At 42.0% G+C, this 17,518-nt stretch overlaps 1 protein-coding gene across 3 annotated transcripts in view; it reads left to right on the top strand.

Annotated features, from left to right (window-relative positions):
* Positions 1 to 17,518, top strand: part of PLEKHF2 (pleckstrin homology and FYVE domain containing 2) — a 21,230-nt gene extending 3,712 nt beyond the window's left edge. For 2 of the 3 annotated variants that reach the window (XM_028736458.2, XM_077932840.1), the window contains exon 2: positions 13,549 to 17,518. In XM_028736458.2, coding sequence (XP_028592291.1) covers positions 13,563 to 14,312 — 750 coding nt within the window. In that variant the 5' untranslated portion in view covers positions 13,549 to 13,562 and the 3' untranslated portion in view covers positions 14,313 to 17,518. Of the gene's footprint in view, positions 1 to 10,384; positions 10,855 to 13,548 lie in introns of those variants that run through there. The other variant, XM_028736460.2, reaches the window with a different exon arrangement.

Below are 17,518 nucleotides of genomic sequence, written 5' to 3'. Positions count from 1 at the left end.
AGAGGCGGGGCGGCAGCGGCGAGGAGAGGAGAGGCCGCCCAGCGCGGGGCTCTCGCCATCTGGCTGCCTGCGTGGCGCTGACGTCACAGGGCTGTAACGTCGAAAGATACCCGGGAATCCAGGCTGCGGACAGCCAAACTTCGCCTTTTCTCTATGGCCAGCTTTCATCCTATCATATGCTAATACGTCTACGGTTGAAGCTGCGGAAGGGCGGAAGTTCCTGCGGGGAAGAACCGTCCGGTGAGCCCCGCGATCTTGGGAAGCTGAGTTCCCCCCTCGAGAACCGCCCCTCTCCCGCCGCCCTTCTTCTTCTCCTCCGCTGCCCGCGTATGGTCCCGCCGCGTAGCATCCTCTCGGCGCCCAGAGCCCGGGGGGCTTCCTGCTTGCCATGGCGAGCAGCAGCAGCCTGGCGGCGGTAGCTGGCCTCGCAAAAGCTCCCGCCGCTGGAGGCCCCTTTGCGCCCGCCGGCCACCTGTCGGCCGCCTGCTCCTGGGAGTGCCGGGCGGACCTGGCGGGAGTCCTGCGCCTCGTCCCGGAGGGGGAAACCGACCCCTGGGACCCCCGCTGAACACCCGGGAGGAAGGCGCCCGAGACTGGGGGGGGGGGGAATACACACGCCCCAGGTCGCGGGTCTTCCTGTTCTCTGGAAGGAGCCCCGGGAGCCGTGGGAAGGAGGCGAGGGGCAGCCGAGACGGGGCCTCGAGGGGCTTGGCGGGGGGCTGCCCCTCTTCCAGACACCCCCAACCCCCCAGAATGACCGCCAAATGCTGAACAAGCATCAAACAACCACAGAGGCTTCCGCGTCGTGACTCAGCGGGCAGAGTGTAGGTGTGTTTTTGCACGAAAAGGATCCCAGGCACATCAGTTCCCAGCGTCGATCCCTGCCTTGGAAACCTTGGAGAGCTCCTGCCCTCCAAGTGCAGACCCGCCGCTGTCAACTTTTTCCACATTGAACCCAAACACATTGCACTTGGGGGACCAGCTTCTTAAATCTTTGGCCATATAGTTTGCACGGTTGCACTTGGCACTGCGACCCAATTTAGATCAATTGGAAGACCAGTGGGTGTAGCAGCAGCCTGGCAAGAATAGGCTCTTGTCCTCATTCCACTTTTTCAATCCACCCTTCCCCCTCTGGGGTAGCTTTACTTGCTCTAGAACAGTGGTTCCCAACCTTTTTTGGGGCCATGCCCCACCTAAACATCTCTAAAATCCTGCCCCCCCATGACGTATAATTCTTATTATTCAAAAAGTGAATAAGTAAAAAGTGACCTTTCCCCATCTGGCATGGTGGTGTGCCTCGAGATTTTTTTCATGAAACAAGTGTGCCTTTGCCCAAAAAAGGTTGGGAAACACTGCCTTATATAGTCACTGTGCTCTTTTGTTGAGGGCCTCCTGCAAATACCATGTTATCAGGATGTCCATTCCACACTGTATAGGAATTGGACCTCTAGAACTGCGGCACCTGCCCCTTGGAATGTCCTCCCATTAAATAATAGGTGGCACTTTGGTTGGCTTTTTGGCATCTCCTGAATTTCTTCCTCTTCCAACAAGCCTTTTAAGCAGGACTTTTCCCCAGTCTGCATCTGTATTGGAATTGTTTTTAGATTTTTTTTTTGCTGGTGTACTCGCCGCTCTGGGCTCCTTTGGTAGGACAGGCAGGATATAAATTTAATACAGTAAATACTTCTGTTCATAGTTCAGCAGTGAAATGCTGAATGCTTGCCAATGCATCTGTGGAGGGAAATATATCCAGTTCACTTCATAACCTACCCATATATTGGTAGGCTGCTGCCCGAAGAGGCTTTTTCGATGTCTGTTTAACAATGGATGTGTTTTCTCTACTACCTATGTATCTTGAACATAATACATTTGACATTTCCTTTTCAGGAAATGAATGCTTGCATGTACAGAGGTGTAACTGGCTTTCTCACCAGCTGAGATATTGGGCCAGTCCTGGTTATTAATTTTTCGCCCCAGCATTCACAATCATGAGTTTTGATCTTGTTCATGTAGGTGGCCTTGAACCTGTAGTGTAAGATTCTTCATTTTTTGTGTTTTGATAGGAGCTCCTTTCACATTTATGTTTTCCTTATTTCTAAAAAAGACTTACGCGCAAAATCAGTATGTGACGTACTTCATATTCCCCCCCCCAAAAAAAAAGTTTCTTTGTTTGTTAGCCCACAAAATCTTGGAAGGATGTAGGCCAGCATTTCCTAACCTAGTGCCCTCCAGTCGTTTTGGACTGTAACCACCATTAGCCTCAGCCAACACAACTGTGGCAGCTGGACCTGATGGAAGTTGTAGTCCAAAGCATTTGGAGGGCACCAGGCCGGCAAGGCTGCTGTGACTACATGTAGAAGTCTTGGTTCAGATGAAGTTTTTGAACTCTTTTACATAAGCCCCCCCCCCATAAGTTTTCCCCTTATAAAACAAAAAAAGGGGAAAGTCTTATGTAAAAGATGAAAAGCCACAACTAAGAGTGTTCATATGTTCATACAATATACAAAAAGCAAGAAAATTAGAGAAAGGAGGCATAAAATAGTAAAAGCATGTCCTATAAATGTTGTCTTGCCAGATCTAGTGACAAACAAGCCAATGGTTGCAGTCTTTACACAGCCACACAGGAAGCGTAGAGGGAGTGGATGATTTTAAGGCTCATGCATTCCAGTTGGGCATATGTTAACAATAGAACTAAAGATTTGTTCCTGAATTGTCACAAACCTGAAATGATGTCTTGAATTCCACGAGAGCATGCATTAGTTGGTTAATATTCCTGGAGGAATACAGATCTAAGTGCAGGCTTCATTTCTTATATTTGGACTTTTGTGTTAGCTGTTTACTTGAACATGTTTGTACACTTATGATTTGATTGTTCTGGCAGCTGAAAATCCTGTTCGTAGAGATAAAAAAATTATGTGCTTCCTCCTATTATGTGCTTTTTAAAATTATACGATGACTGCAGAAATAACTGCACACATTTACAAACCTGTTTGGGACTATCATATATTGGCTTAATAAGCTGCAAACATTTTGCCAAAGCATACAACCCCTTCCATTCTTCCTTCTCTGAGTGCAGCAATCAAACCTGGAAGTCTACAGTTATCTGTAGTTTACCACATAATCCGAAATGGAAAATTATGGTTACCTAGTTCAGAACAAGTTGGGATCTCAAATAAATATCTAACTTATCTGTGAGCTATTGACTTGTTCTGAACGTGGTGGGCATACTTTCCCAGTTAATGATTAATTTGAGGCTTAATTTCAATGAGGAGGGAAGAGGCTGCATGTGAAGGTAAAAGGCTTGAACATATTTGTTAATTAAGCAGAGACATCATAATCTGAATATGGCCAGTTGTCAGGAGAATTTTTTAAAAGACAAAACAGAGCCAACATCGCTCTGATTTATCTGAAACAAACCCGTGTTGTTAAAATGGGTCCTGTGCTGCCGTAATATTCCAGAAATACATTTTTGTAAGTAATAAACATGTTGAATAGTGAAAGAGCTTAGTTAGGGCCGTTAACATCAGAGCTGAAAAAGCAAAATTGGTTGCAGCCGCTGCATCAAAGATTTGGGGGCCCAGCCCTAAGAGCACCAAATTTAGTTTCATTGGGGAGCAAAGACTTGCCTTTTTAAGGACATAAAGAGTCTGCTGAATCAGGCCACTGGCCCATCCTGTTCTAGACCAGCATCGTGTTCTCACAGTGAGCGACCAGATGCCTGGGGAAAACCAGCAAGCAGAACATGAGCACAAGAGCAGCCCCCCTTTCCCTCCTGCAGTTTCCAGCAACTGGTATTCAGAAGCATTACTACCTCCAACTGTGGAGGTATTGCGTAGCCATCACGGCTAAATAACCATTGATAGCTTTTTCCTCCATGAATTTGTCTATTAATAAAACAGATCCTCTTGCGTTTCTAATATAAATACATACCGTACATTTCTGTGTATAAGACTAGGGTGTGGTTTTTTTACTAAAAAATATTGTTAAAAGGGGGATAGTCTTATACACAGGGGCAATCTCCTCTAATTTTCTTAATTTTGAGTCCCCCCAAATAGGGCGCGTCTTATACACGGAGGCATGTTATGCACAAAAAAATACAGTTCATTTTCATTTTAAACGGTGACCCCAAGGTTCAGAGGGGCCGGTTAAGCCTTTAAGGCAGCAAAAAGAAAACACATCTCTTCCCAGTACTAGGTGACATCCATCAATGGCTGATGCCTCTTATGTCCGGTAGGGTGGAAGGCAGAGAGCCCAAACAGGAGCTGGGGTCGGAGTCAATGACAGGCAGAGCCAGCTGTTCGAGTTTTGTCCCCGACCTCTTCCCTGTTGAGTTCTACAAAGGCATCAGCTAAAGGCAAGGAAGCTGAAAGGCAGTGCCGTCCCCTGTGCTGGTTGTAAGTAGCAAAGCGCAGACAGGGTGAGGGCAGGCTGAGGTTAGTGGGCCAGAGCCCCATTTGCCCTGATATACCAGCCTCCACTCTGACATCCACTTGTGTCTTGTCTGTGAGCTGAACAGACATCTTCCTCACCACCCTCCTGCAACTCCCACATGCGCCCCCAAAACTTCACCAGAGTGGACCCTGCCAGAGGGGAGGGATGAACTGCAAAGGGAGAAGAGGAAGGGGAAGTTTCATTACACGAGTAGCAGCCGCTCACACAGCATTGCATTTTGCCAACTGTGTAAGTTGTTTTAATGTTGATAATTTCTAAAGTGATACGGCTTGCCTTTCGGTTCCCTTTGGCTACTATGTAAAGTAAATATTATTAAGAAAAATGGCTACATTCCAAATACTGACTAAAACCCTGACTTTCTAAATATGTTTGGCAAGATAAGCTTCTGTGTTCTTGCCTCGAACCTCAGATTAAGAATTTCATCAGTATTCATTGACTACATTCCAGAAGCTTTCAGTAGACTCATTCCATTAAGTTTATTTGGTTGCTGTGAGGATTAAAGCATGCTTGTCACATTTGTGTGTGCTTTTTCTGCCCCTGATTTAGCACTATGGGAAAATGGAGACTAAAAGCTAAAACTTACAAAATTATCAAGGCTTTTGAGAGCATGCTGCCACTTTCTTTATAACTAGATACCTCCTTCCCTGAGTTAGTTAGTAATATACTTCAAAGAGGAACGAAAGCTGTTAGATCGTGCAACAATTTCTGTTATATTAGTTATTCAAGTGGCAGCTTAAAAGGTATTTCCAGTGGCACATTTTTCTTTTTAAAATGTGGTGTTCTTAGTTTCTCACGGTAGTAGTGTAGGGGAAATTAGGAAGTTATTTTACTGGATGTAAATAAGAAGATAATGAATTCAAAAACATTTATTGATTGCACGTGCTACTTTGCATGTGCAATCAATAAATGTCATCAAATTCATTTTCTTCTTATTTACCTCCAGTAAGGGAACCTCCTATTCTCTGCCATTTAATTAATGGACGCCTCCATGGATAGGGCTCATATTTGGATAGAAATAAGTCAATAAATTACTTATTAGTAAAAATACAACAAAAACTTTTTGCTTGTAGATTTGCTGTAGAGGACTATGAGTCACCTTTTTCTGTCTCTCTTGCCTATGCAATTAAGAGTGAACCACATTTTCTGAAGCGGTTCCTGGTTGGATAGAGAAATTTGCGCTTGGTGTTGGAGACACAGGTATTTAAAATATGGTGAATGCTGACTTGCATTTTGAGTTACGGACCGTGTGCAGAAGTATGCTGCAAAAATTTTTTAGCCCATAGGGCTCTGGCAAAGGAGAGGCCAAGAACTCTGTGCTGGGTGCAGCTGAGTGGGCTTCTCTCCTCTGACAGCCTGCTTGATTTCTCTGCTGGGTGCAGAGATGGAACAAAGTACTTCATCCACCTGGGCTGCTTACTCAGTACTTACTTACATGCAATCCGTTGTTGCCTATGGCCACAAGGCTGAAATAGGGGCCATATTGCACCTATTTTTAATATTCTATATTCTATATTCAGTTGCTACTGGCATCATTTTCCAAAGGATTAAATTCTTTGGTGTAGTTTTACCTATTTCTTTCACTTTCTTTTGTTGCACATTTGTCTTTTGAGGATTAGTACTTCCTTGCTGACAGTGGCTGCTTCAGATTTCATCTCCTTTCTATATAACCTCTCAGACTGATAATTGTTAATGAGTACACTCCCGATTTAATGCTCCAGAGTAACAGAGAGTGGCTTAACCTTCTTATCTATTTTGAGTTGCCTAGGGATTCATGAATCAGTCGCTGGCTAACTAATCTTCTGAATGCATGCACTTTTGTGATGATTAGTAATCCAAATTTAAGTCTAGATCATGGCCAGTTCAGTTAGCTGTGTCTCTTATACAAACAAGGTGTGCTCTTGAAGTGGTCATTGAACAATAACAAAGCACCCTGAGTCAGGCTGTAGTATCTACCTTACTTATCAAAGGAGGAAGAGTGACATTGCCATTCCTAGTGGACTGCAACTGTTGTGAGATGCGGCATAATTTAGATAGGTTTAGTTTACTTTGGTCCTGTTGGACTAAGGAGATTGTGTGTTGAAACCTTGCTAATTAATTACAGCTGTGTCTGGTGGGAAAGTTTGGACTTAATTTAAACGTAAAGCAAGAAAAGTTTGGTCTTTCTTATTTTCTTTAGGAATAAGGATAGCATAATCTAGAGAAAACTATTTGGTGTCCTGTGGATATTTATACAAAAACATCTCAACTCCTCCCAGTTTAGCTTGTTCTACCTTTTGTGCCCCCCAACTCCACCAATCCAGACCCATCTATGTTGCTTGTGTATAGTATGCCGCTGGTCTCTGGGCTAGGGCATTCCTCTGAAATTGACATTGCATGAAAGAAAGCACAAGAGACAGTGGTGCCTTCCTAAAACTGACAATAAACCAACATTAGGATAAAGCAGCAACACTTTTTGCAAAGAACTGGACCTTTATCTTTATCCAAGAGTGCTGTGGAGGTTTCTTCATTGGAAGTGGCTGCAGTGATTGTTAAATGCCAAACCTCAGCTGCACTGAGGCAGGATTCATCTCCTTAAGGATCTTTTTGTACTAAATGTCTCCTTGGCAGGACGATTGATTCCATGCTTGGAGACGCTAGTTTCGTAATAAAGGTAAACACAATATGCAGTAAACAGCTTTACACTTTCCTGATACTCTTTTGATTCAGAGGATCACCATGCCAGTTCAAAATCTTCCCCTCTTTTTTGTTATGGATATTGTTTTGAAGTAGCATGATTTGTTTTATATAAAGTCAAGAAACCAGTGTACCGTAATTCTATTGGTCCGATGTCAAGCAGATCTTTAATTAATAACATAGTCATTTTAAAAGACACTTAAATCCTTGACGTGTGTCTATGTGTTCTGCATCTGTCCAATAACTCATGCTGCCTGTATTACGCATTTTCAGTTGCTCATTGTTTTTATATTGTTAGAGAGAACACCATCTTTTTAAAGTGTTGGTGAGCTATCTTACACCTTTCACAGACAGGGCACAACTTTAAGAAAATTGTGCAACCAGTTTTAACTAGCTTTGCAAACAGAGAGTTTGAAACATCCTAGGGTTTGTGTAAGTATGGTTAGTGCTGGTTCAGATGTAAGGAAACCGGGGTTATCTGGGGCATACAGGCTGATGATTTGGCAAGACTCTTCTTATATACTGACTTTGGAAGCAGTATGCATGCACCTGATTATTAGATTCACCTTGCATCTCTAAAGTTTTCCATGAAGCACAGTGAAAGATGCAGTGTCAACTGTGAGAAGTAAAGGGTGAGGGTTGTGAGACAGAACTGAAACACTTTACAGTAAAAGCTTTACTATGCGGTGGGATCACCGAGTAAAACAGAATAGTGTAACAGTTGGATAAATTTAACAGTATAGTGAATCTAACTCGAGTTCTTGTGGTTAAATACGTGGACTTCCTCCACATCATCAAAATTGTTCAGTGTGCTGCATTCGTAGCTTGAATTCTGTTCTTCACGGTACAGTTAGTTCATTTCCAGAACATTTTAACTAGTTATTTACATATTCTTTTTTCATTTATTTGGGTGGTTTATATTCCAGCCTCCGGTTTTAGTTTACAAAAAGTGAAAATTTACAACAAAACATATTGGAGCAAAAGCATTAGATGCCATGTCAATTTGAATTTTTTCAAATCCAAATAACAAACGTTTGGGGGATGCCACTGTTTATTTTCATATGTGCATTAAACTTGTTGCATGCTTTACCAATTAATTTATTTGTATGGGAAGTATGATCTAACCTTATTCTGAGAGATGTATAGTTATTGGGTGATACAGAGAAAATATGTGGGATGCCTATCCAGGCTCTCAGCATTGAGAGTAACCAATATATCCTGTCATGGATGGATTGGTTGGTCCAGTAGGATAAGAATTTACGCTAGAATGACCATCTTCTATGTTTTCAAAGACTACCCTGTTTCTCCAGACACTAGTCTGGTGAGGACTAGATCATTTCAGTTGAGCTAGTGAGTTGTTGGACTGCATGTATGTCATTTGGCAGTGTATGTCATTTGGCAGTAAAGGAGTTAGAGGTACAGAAAAAGGGCTGTGATGGCATTGATTAGATGGGGCGCATATCTGATGAATGTGCTTTCCTGAAAGATCCTCTTAAGGAGAAGTTTAGTAATGCGTCTTGCCATTCCAGAATGCAAACAATGTACAGTAAAAGTGATATGAAATTCACATGTAGTCTCATTGCTCTGCATGTGAAACAGTAAAATGTACCTTGTTTTAAAACATTGTATGGAAACTGGGGGCAAAATACAATTGCTTCATGTGCCGATCTAGTTAGCATCATGCCTCGGCTCTGCACCATACTGAATAATTTTATATTTAAGTCATGATTGGGTAAAATTATTTAAGAAAAGGCTGTTTCTTGCACGGAAGATTAAGTCAGCTGAGAATCATGAGCTTGTTATATTATAGAGTTTGTACTGTTGCAAAGTCTTCAATGAATAGCAATCTTCTTGTGGGTAATGCTGAGGGAATCTTCCCAGGAAATCCCACAGGTCCTACGACAGCAATAGCAGATTATGTAAAGCTGGTTATTGTCGAAGACCTAATTGATGTAACATAAAAACACAAAATTCATGCTGGATCAGACCAAAGGTTTTGGTTTCCACCACCAAGTCAGGTGCATTTAGCAGGGATGCCTTTTCAGGGGCAGCTCAATGATTGTTGAACTCTCTTCCAAAGAAGGCTAGACTGGCCCTTCCTCTGCCAACCTTTAGGTGGGAGGTTGAGAAATTTTTGTTGCACCAGGCTTTTAAATGTTTTAATTTATTTAGTTTAATGTGATTTTTAGTTGCATTGATGTTTTGTTATAAACTGCCTTTCTTTTTAAGGATGAAAGGTAGTATAAAATGTTTTATGAAATAAAATAGCCCACAGAAAGAATTCTAAATTTATAATTTAGCATAGATTATTCCATTCCGTTATTCCATAAGGGACGCGAGTGGCGCTGTGGGTTAAACCACAGAGCCTAGGGCTTGCCGATCAGAAGGTCGGCGGTTTGAATCCCCATGATGGGGTGAGCTCCTGTTGCTTGGTCCCTGCTCCTGCCAACCTAGCAGTTCGAAAGCATGAAGTGCAAGTAGATAAATAGGTACTGCTCCAGTGGGAAGGTAAACGGTGTTTCCGTGCACTGCTCTGGTTCACCAGAAGTGGCTTAGTTATGCTGGCCACATAACCCAGAAGCTGTACGCCGGCTCCCTTGGCCAGTAAAGCGAGATGAGCGCCGCAACCCCAGTTGTCTGCGACTGGACCTAATGGTAAGGGGTCCCTTTACCTTTATTCTATAAGGTTAGAGGGCACATCTCGAGATATTTAGTCTAACAGAGTTTCTGACAGATTCACATCTACTTTTAATTTAATTTATTATACTGTTCCATCTTTCCAAGACCTCAAGGCAGTACGTATAGTTCATTCTCATTCTCTCCGCCCCCCCCTCACAATCACCTTGGCAGGCTGAGAGGAAGTGGGAGGACCAAGGTCACTTGCTGAACTTCATGGCTGAGCAAGCATTTTTACTGATTCCTGTAGCTTCGTGGGACTACATAGTCACATTTTGTGGGAATGGCATTAATATAATTTTAACTTAGTATTAAAGCAACCCTACTGTTACATTCATGTAAAAATTTTACTGGAATCTAGCCATATACAGATGCATCCACAAATTGTGCTTTTTAATTATTTAAAAGAGGCAGACTTGACTGCTATAGCTGATAGTGGAAGTCCACCTCAAGTGCTGATTTTATGCACTTATTTGGCTATGTGTATTTCTTTAGGAAGTGATACTTGGATTCAGGTCACAGTTCCTGTTTTGTTTTCCCATTTCTTATTCCCGCAACAAGTAAGTGTAAAAGTTTTAATTTCTGACATGAAATTTGATTCTGTAGCCCTGATGGCTAAATTCAATGACTCTATTAACTAAGTCCTTTTAAACGTGAATGATAGTGAATCTGATCCAGCACTGTCAAGTAAAATTTTAAAAGCCAATTTGTGACATTTGTTTGCTGTAATAAGCCTTCTTTATAACACTGGTATATCTTAAAACAAGATTTGCATGATAAGTTGAGCATTGAAATAAGAAGACAAGGTAAATTTCCAGACCCTCAGTAAATGTTCATGAATTATGATTGCAAAGTGAAGGAATGCGACTGGATACCTTGATTGTACTTTCATTGACAGGCCCAGGCACCTTTCAAGGAATTCATTGTAAACTTCTTTGGAGTCCATTTGAAGGAATGGTTGGAATCCAAGCCACACATATAAGTGGACTTCAGAAGAGCTCACTGTAACTGCCGATCAGCTGACTGGCAGTTACAGCAACTCTTTTTTGACAGGTGGGCATAATTATGATGTTAAGTGATTGACAGGTGGCAGCCTTGCCTGCTGTCAAAGTTGACCTATGGAGAGTGGAGGAACTCAGGATCCAGCCTTCCAGCCACTTCCAGCTCCCTACCATGGTGCTAACTGTCATTTTAGTGCAATGGGAACATGCTGCAGCAAGCCCTGTGATTGTGCACTCTCCTCCACTTCTCCTGCATGTTGACTAGGTCAGGCTTCCTCAAACTCGGCTCTCCAGATGTTTTTGGCCTACAACTCCCATGATCCCTAGCTAGCAGGACCAGTGGGCAGGGATGATGGGAATTGTAGTGTGAGGAAGCCTGGACGGTACTAACCTGCTAAAGAATGGATTAGGCATTCCTCTTGTTTTCATGTAGGTACTTATTTTTAATGTATAGATATAGCTGTATAGCAGAGAGTTTTGTCATGATAATGGATTTCACCCACACCTTAGGACTTATTTTTGGCAAGTGCATAGTTAGAAACCTAGAAACGAGGGCCCTGGGCTGTCATCTGTATATTCTAAATGTAATAGGACCAAGTATACAAGGGACTTCACATATCTGCTCTGGAAGGAGAATTTTCTGTAGCTTCTTTTTTCCCTTGAGCAAAGGTCAGTTTGGGTGCATGCTTTTAATTTTTAAATGCAAGTTGGTTTATTATTGCCTAGGGGTATTAGCTTAGCTCTGCGCATGTGAAGAGGACTTGTTTGTATTTGCTATTTAAATAACAGACATTAGGTTAAACTGAATTTATTTCATTCGTGAATCTGAACTAATGCCATGTCATTATAGGATGCAGAACGATATGTCAAGGTGGCTCTGTGTGTGTGTGTGTGTGTGTGTGTGTGTGTGAGAGAGAGAGAGAGAGAGAGAGAGAGAGAGAGAGAGAGAGAGAGAGTTTGGCTGATACCAGAAGCTGGATACACACAGGCTAGCCTTGCTCTGGGGCTTCACTGGAAACCTAAAGGAGAAGCAAGATCTGCTGGAGTGTTAATGCTGTGAGCCTCCTTCAAAGAAAAACAAACAAACCCTGTGCTCAGGTTGTATATATGTATATATAATACACATCCTAAAAACAACACAGTCTCAATTGACCCTCATTCTAAGGAAGCCAAACCCTGGGTGAGCACTGGAACCCCTGGAGTCCCTTGCCACTCAGAGATTGGGGTGTGCACAACAGTATTTAAAGTAGTGGCTTTCAGAAAGCTGGTGCTGCCTACTGCTGAAAATATCATAAAGTTGTAAGGTGGCTAGATTAGCACAACAATATTAGAAATTTAAACTTGGAACGATGTGATGGTTTTCATAGTTTCCATTTGGCATTCTGCCTTTCTAGTACATTTCTAGGAAAAGGGTATCATGACAAAAGGTTAAAAGACTTTCCACGCAGTGTGCAGTGCTGATGAGTTAACTTCCCTAAAATGAGCAGTATTGGCTCATGGTTTGTTTTTTTGCTGTTTTCGTATGCCGTAGCTTTCATCCTCAAGTCATCTCACCACACATCTCTAAACTGGGACTTAGAAAAAAAAGATGAAAAGATCAAAAGTTGACAAAGATCAAAAGTTATAGTTGTGGAAAGGCCACAAAGTTAAAACGAACATATGCAGGACATGCAGCAAGAGACCACTCAGGTCAATGGAATAAAGCAGTGTTATTATGGAGAACCTACAATTTTAAAATGATATCTCTTGGAAGAAATCTGAAGACAAATCAATTTGCCTTGTGTTGCTCAAATCCTGCAAAGTTTTATAAAGCAGCCTAATAGCCGCCCCTCCTCCCTTTTACTGCCTTGTTATTCCTTGGTAGGAAAGCAAAATAAAAGGGGAGGTACTGGCTCATTCTTGTGTTTAGTCTTCTTGCTTAAGCTGTTGATTAGTTGAAAAATGCAAACCACAGCTGTGGAGGGTGTCAGATAGCAACAGCCACTATGGAAATCTGGTCTCCTTTAATGACAGGCAAGAGGGTGGCAAAAACTGGGAAGGAAGGAAGGGTTTCCCCACTCTTTTCCAGTGATGCTTGTGACGTTAACATATATGAGAGAGTGCTGGAGGGGAAATAGTTAAATCGGTTGCACAGTCAGGACCCAGGTGTGTGTGGAGTCAGTGGGACTATAAAAGGAGTTTGGGGAGGAGTTCGGAGAGGAGTTGGTTGGGAGTTGTTGGTGGGTAGTTGGTTGGTTTGAGTGGGTTGGCTGGTTGGGAAAGGCAGCTGGTAATAGAGAGACAGTTAGGGCACTGGGTTCTTGAGTGTGGGGAGGTAGAAGAGATAGAGAGAGGGAAATAAGACTAAGAAAGTAAAGAGCAACAACGTTTAGAATGCTGTAAAAGTTTGTTTGTGTCTGAAATAAAATACACTCTTTGTTATTAATTGAGAACTTGACTGAGACTGAAGTGATTTTACCAGGGAGGACCTCGTTGGTGGCAGCGGATTAGTGGTGTACGGGTCAACAGTCCGTGAGACAACCGGGGGCTCCGTACGAACACCACAATGCTCACCAAATCCCCCCTGTCATTTAAAATAACTCTCTACGCTTGGGGGGGGGGGTTGGGGAACAGCTTAATGGTTTGGTGTGGGACCTGCTGCTAGAGGAGAAGCTGACAGAAAAATGCATGCTGATCACATCTTCCTTGATTTTCAGCAATTGGCTGAATAGCTGCAACAACCTAACATTATTCCTTTTTGTTTTAGGATACTAGTGAAAGATGGTGGATCGCTTGGCAAACAGTGAAGCAAATACTAGGCGAATAAGCATCGTGGAAAACTGTTTTGGAGCCGCTGGTCAGCCTCTGACTATTCCAGGCCGTGTCCTGATTGGTGAAGGAGTACTAACAAAGCTGTGTCGGAAGAAACCAAAAGCGAGGCAGTTCTTCTTATTCAATGATATCCTTGTGTATGGTAACATTGTCATCCAGAAGAAGAAATATAACAAACAGCACATCATTCCACTGGAAAACGTGACTATTGAGTCCATCCAGGATGAGGGTGATCTACGGAATGGGTGGCTTATCAAGACCCCGACTAAATCTTTTGCAGTGTATGCTGCTACTGCCACGGAGAAATCTGAATGGATGAACCACATAAATAAATGTGTTTCTGATTTGCTTTCCAAAAGCGGGAAGACTCCCAGTAATGAACACGCGGCTGTTTGGGTACCTGATTCTGAAGCCACTGTATGCATGCGCTGCCAGAAAGCAAAATTCACCCCCGTCAATCGTCGACACCACTGCCGGAAATGTGGATTTGTTGTATGTGGGCCCTGCTCCGAAAAGAGGTTTCTTATTCCCAGTCAGTCCTCCAAGCCTGTGCGAATCTGCGACTTCTGCTATGACCTCCTTTCCACAGGAGAGATGCCTACATGTCAGCCTACAAGATCGGACTCCTACAGTCACCCACCGAAGCTTCCTTTAAATGATATGTCAGATGACGACGACGACGATGACAGCAGTGACTAAGTAATGAAAGCGAATGTCTTAATATTACAATTGGTATTTGAACCTGAGTTGCTGGATGAGGAAACCTCTAGTTGCAGACTCTTCCGAGAGGCCTGACCTAGCCATAAAATCTGCCTGAAAAACCTTCAGCTCAAATGTGCCTCAGTATCTGAATCTCTTAGATATATCATTGCTCTCTTTTCTGCAGGGATAGACTGTTGCAAATATATCCTTTTTTTCCAGCTTTGTATACTTGATTTCCTATTTAGGGGTGAGCTGATGATCATCCTTTCCTTCCCCTTCTTTCCCAGCGGAAGAATAGAGAATGAACAGTTTTTGTTCTTTCCTTTTGCTACCAAGAAGCACCCCACAGTGTGTTTGGCAGTGATATCCTACCACTTCTTTTTAATATTGGGGAGGGGGCAATTAAACCAGCACTGGTATTTTTGGTTAGAGGATTGAATAGAACATCTAACTTTGAAATTGATGCTGTGCTATGACCCCTTTTAACATAAATGCATTCTGTAACATTATTAACTTCTAAAACTTTATGCAAGAAGTCATATACCAAGCAGTGCCTTTTAATGACTGCACTGTTGCAGGAAGAAACTAATCCAATGTACCCTCTGTTGTGCAACAAACTAAGAAAAAGTTGGTGCTATTGACAATAATTGCTGTTGTGTAACTTGGATCTGAGTAGTGAGGACTGTATGTTACGGCGATTTGAGTTGTGCCCCAGCCCCAGCCCCCAGTACCTCTAATAGGATGCATGAGGGTAGATTAAACATTATTGTGGAGTCTGATGAATACAGCTTGAGCTCCCACACCATGTATACAACTACTCAACTTGGGGACCGCTAATAAATTAGATATTCTTCAAATGGATTTAATATCTTGCTATTTTCAAAACTGTGTGAGATTTTTAAATGTTTATAGCTATCAGGTATTTATAATTGAGAACTGTATTTTGTCTCAGATCATGGTATTTGCTGTAATGTTTTTGATTTGATATTTATAAAATTAATTCCTTAGAACTTACGCTAACCATTTTAAACTTTAGCAATGGGTTTTTAAAAAATAATTAGAATGTCTTTTAAAAGCACAACGTCATGGGGAAACATCCCAACCAGCCACCCGAAGAGAACTTGCAAAAAATATCCATCCTTTGTACACAGCTGACCTCGAGATAGAAATGAAATGCCGATGACTTCATTTTAAATATATAAATCCAGGAAGCAGGGCAGTTAGGGCAAAAAGTGTTTCCAATAGAGTATTTTCTTTTTACCTTTAACAATACTATTTTCTATGACGGTGTCGTTTTTAGAGAAGTGTCAGATTTAGCTCTGTGAAGTTTTGTAAAACCCCAATACATATCTCTATTTTTATATAACGGTAGCGTGTTTAATCAGTTTATGTAAAAGTCCCCTGATGGAATTGTGTTGGGAATTCAGTAGCATCTGAGAGTTTATAAAAAGTGTTGAATATTGTTTGTACAAAAAAAAAAAGTTATAGTATCTAGAATTTCATTTATTAAGTGACAGTTTCTGCACTGTTTGCCTCATCTGGCACTAACCGGGCTATATTTATTGAATAAACAATCAATTCTGCATCTGGTTCTAGTCTCCTAGTCTGTAATCTGGCCACTGTAGCACAGAAGTCAGTGTTGGCAAAATGAGATGGGGAGTGCACTCCATCAGGGCAGGATGGTGAACTTGTGACCACCCAGTGTTCTACTCCAGCTCCCATCTGTGATTATTGGCCCTGCAGTCAGGGGCTGATGAAAGTAGGTTCCCCATCCCAGCATTAGCTGATGTGGAGCAGCTACCATTCACTTGGGGGTTGCTTGGGAATTTGTTGGAGAATGTGCAGCAGCAGTGCCTTCCTCGCTGGTTATGCCAATTTACAGCTATGGTTTCTATCTTATATACAGATAACTGAAGAGTGCTAACAGGGAAGGAAGGAGCCATGGCGTTAATTCAGGTGGCAGCCCAGAATAAGGCACATAATTACTGAGAACTTCTCTTAAGAAATGCTCCCCAAATGTAGCCAGTTGCTCCTCGAATTCCCAAGTTGTAAAGCAGTTTGGGGGATTTGGGAAGAAGGCACTTGAAGGTTAAAATGTTTTCATTTTGTAAACCATAGTTTAGTGTTACAAGTTTCAATGAGCATCGGTCTCTGCATTCCCTCCTCCCCTCTCCTGCTTTGCCAGTTTAAGGCTAACCACAGTTTAGCACAAAATGTGGTTAAACTTAACTATGGTGTGTTAGAGCAAGCCAGCTTCAAGCCATGATCACTATGATCTGAAGATGGCTTGTTTTTCAAATAATAATAATAATAATAATAATAATAATAATGATTACCCATGGTTGTTCTGGGTTGGGACAACACAGCAAAATATTATTAAAATGGAAATGACAGTTTCTGAACTTCTCAGCAGTGCTGGAAGGTGGCTGGGAGAGCACACAAGCCCCATGTTTGTTGAGACTCATACTTGTCATGCTAAAACATGGCTTAGCAGTGCGTCCAAACGAGGCGTTTGACTTCCTGTTAAAGCTATAGATCATTAAAACACTAAAAATCAGATGAGCAATAACGTGCAGTTGATGTCAGGAAATGGATGGCCCTGAAACGCTGAGACGTGATCTCAAGGAAGGAATCCTATGTGCATTTACTTGAGAGAAAGTCATACTGAAATCAGACTTTCTTCTAAGCAGACCTCTGTAGGAGCTTGCTGTAAATGGAATTCATCTGTTTCTTCCACTGAAAGCATAATTTGAAGATTGTTTCTTTTTCATGGCACAGATAGGAACTATAAGGTACATCTTGATATAGTTCATCTTCATTCTTATCCTACGTTGTGCAAAAGATTTTGCATAGTCAATATTGAATGTCATACATGTATTTGCCCAATTATTTTTGAATGTTGCACAAACGCTTCAGCACTTTCTACCTGCAAGAAAATTTATCCTCCCATTTGGCAATGTGTTCTGCCTACCTACCTTAACCCCATCATTATCTGTGAATGAAATTCACATTATGCTGCAATTGATCCCTGAAGCTGTTACCAAATTCACATTGTAGGAGAAAATAATTGTAGGACTAGGAGTGTGAAAATAGGTTGCCACTTTGTGGTTCCGTTCAGGATGTTTATTGTGTAAAATAAACTTTTGTCTTGTGTGTTAGTCGAACTTTAAAAGGGCTTAATAAATGGTTTTGTAACTTTGTCA

Source organism: Podarcis muralis, chromosome 8 (assembly GCF_964188315.1).
Source record: "Podarcis muralis chromosome 8, rPodMur119.hap1.1, whole genome shotgun sequence".
In the NCBI taxonomy this organism is placed as follows: Eukaryota; Metazoa; Chordata; class Lepidosauria; order Squamata; family Lacertidae; genus Podarcis; species Podarcis muralis.
The sequence above is the reverse complement of the archived record's forward strand: the minus strand, read 5'-3'. Positions and strand labels throughout refer to the sequence as shown.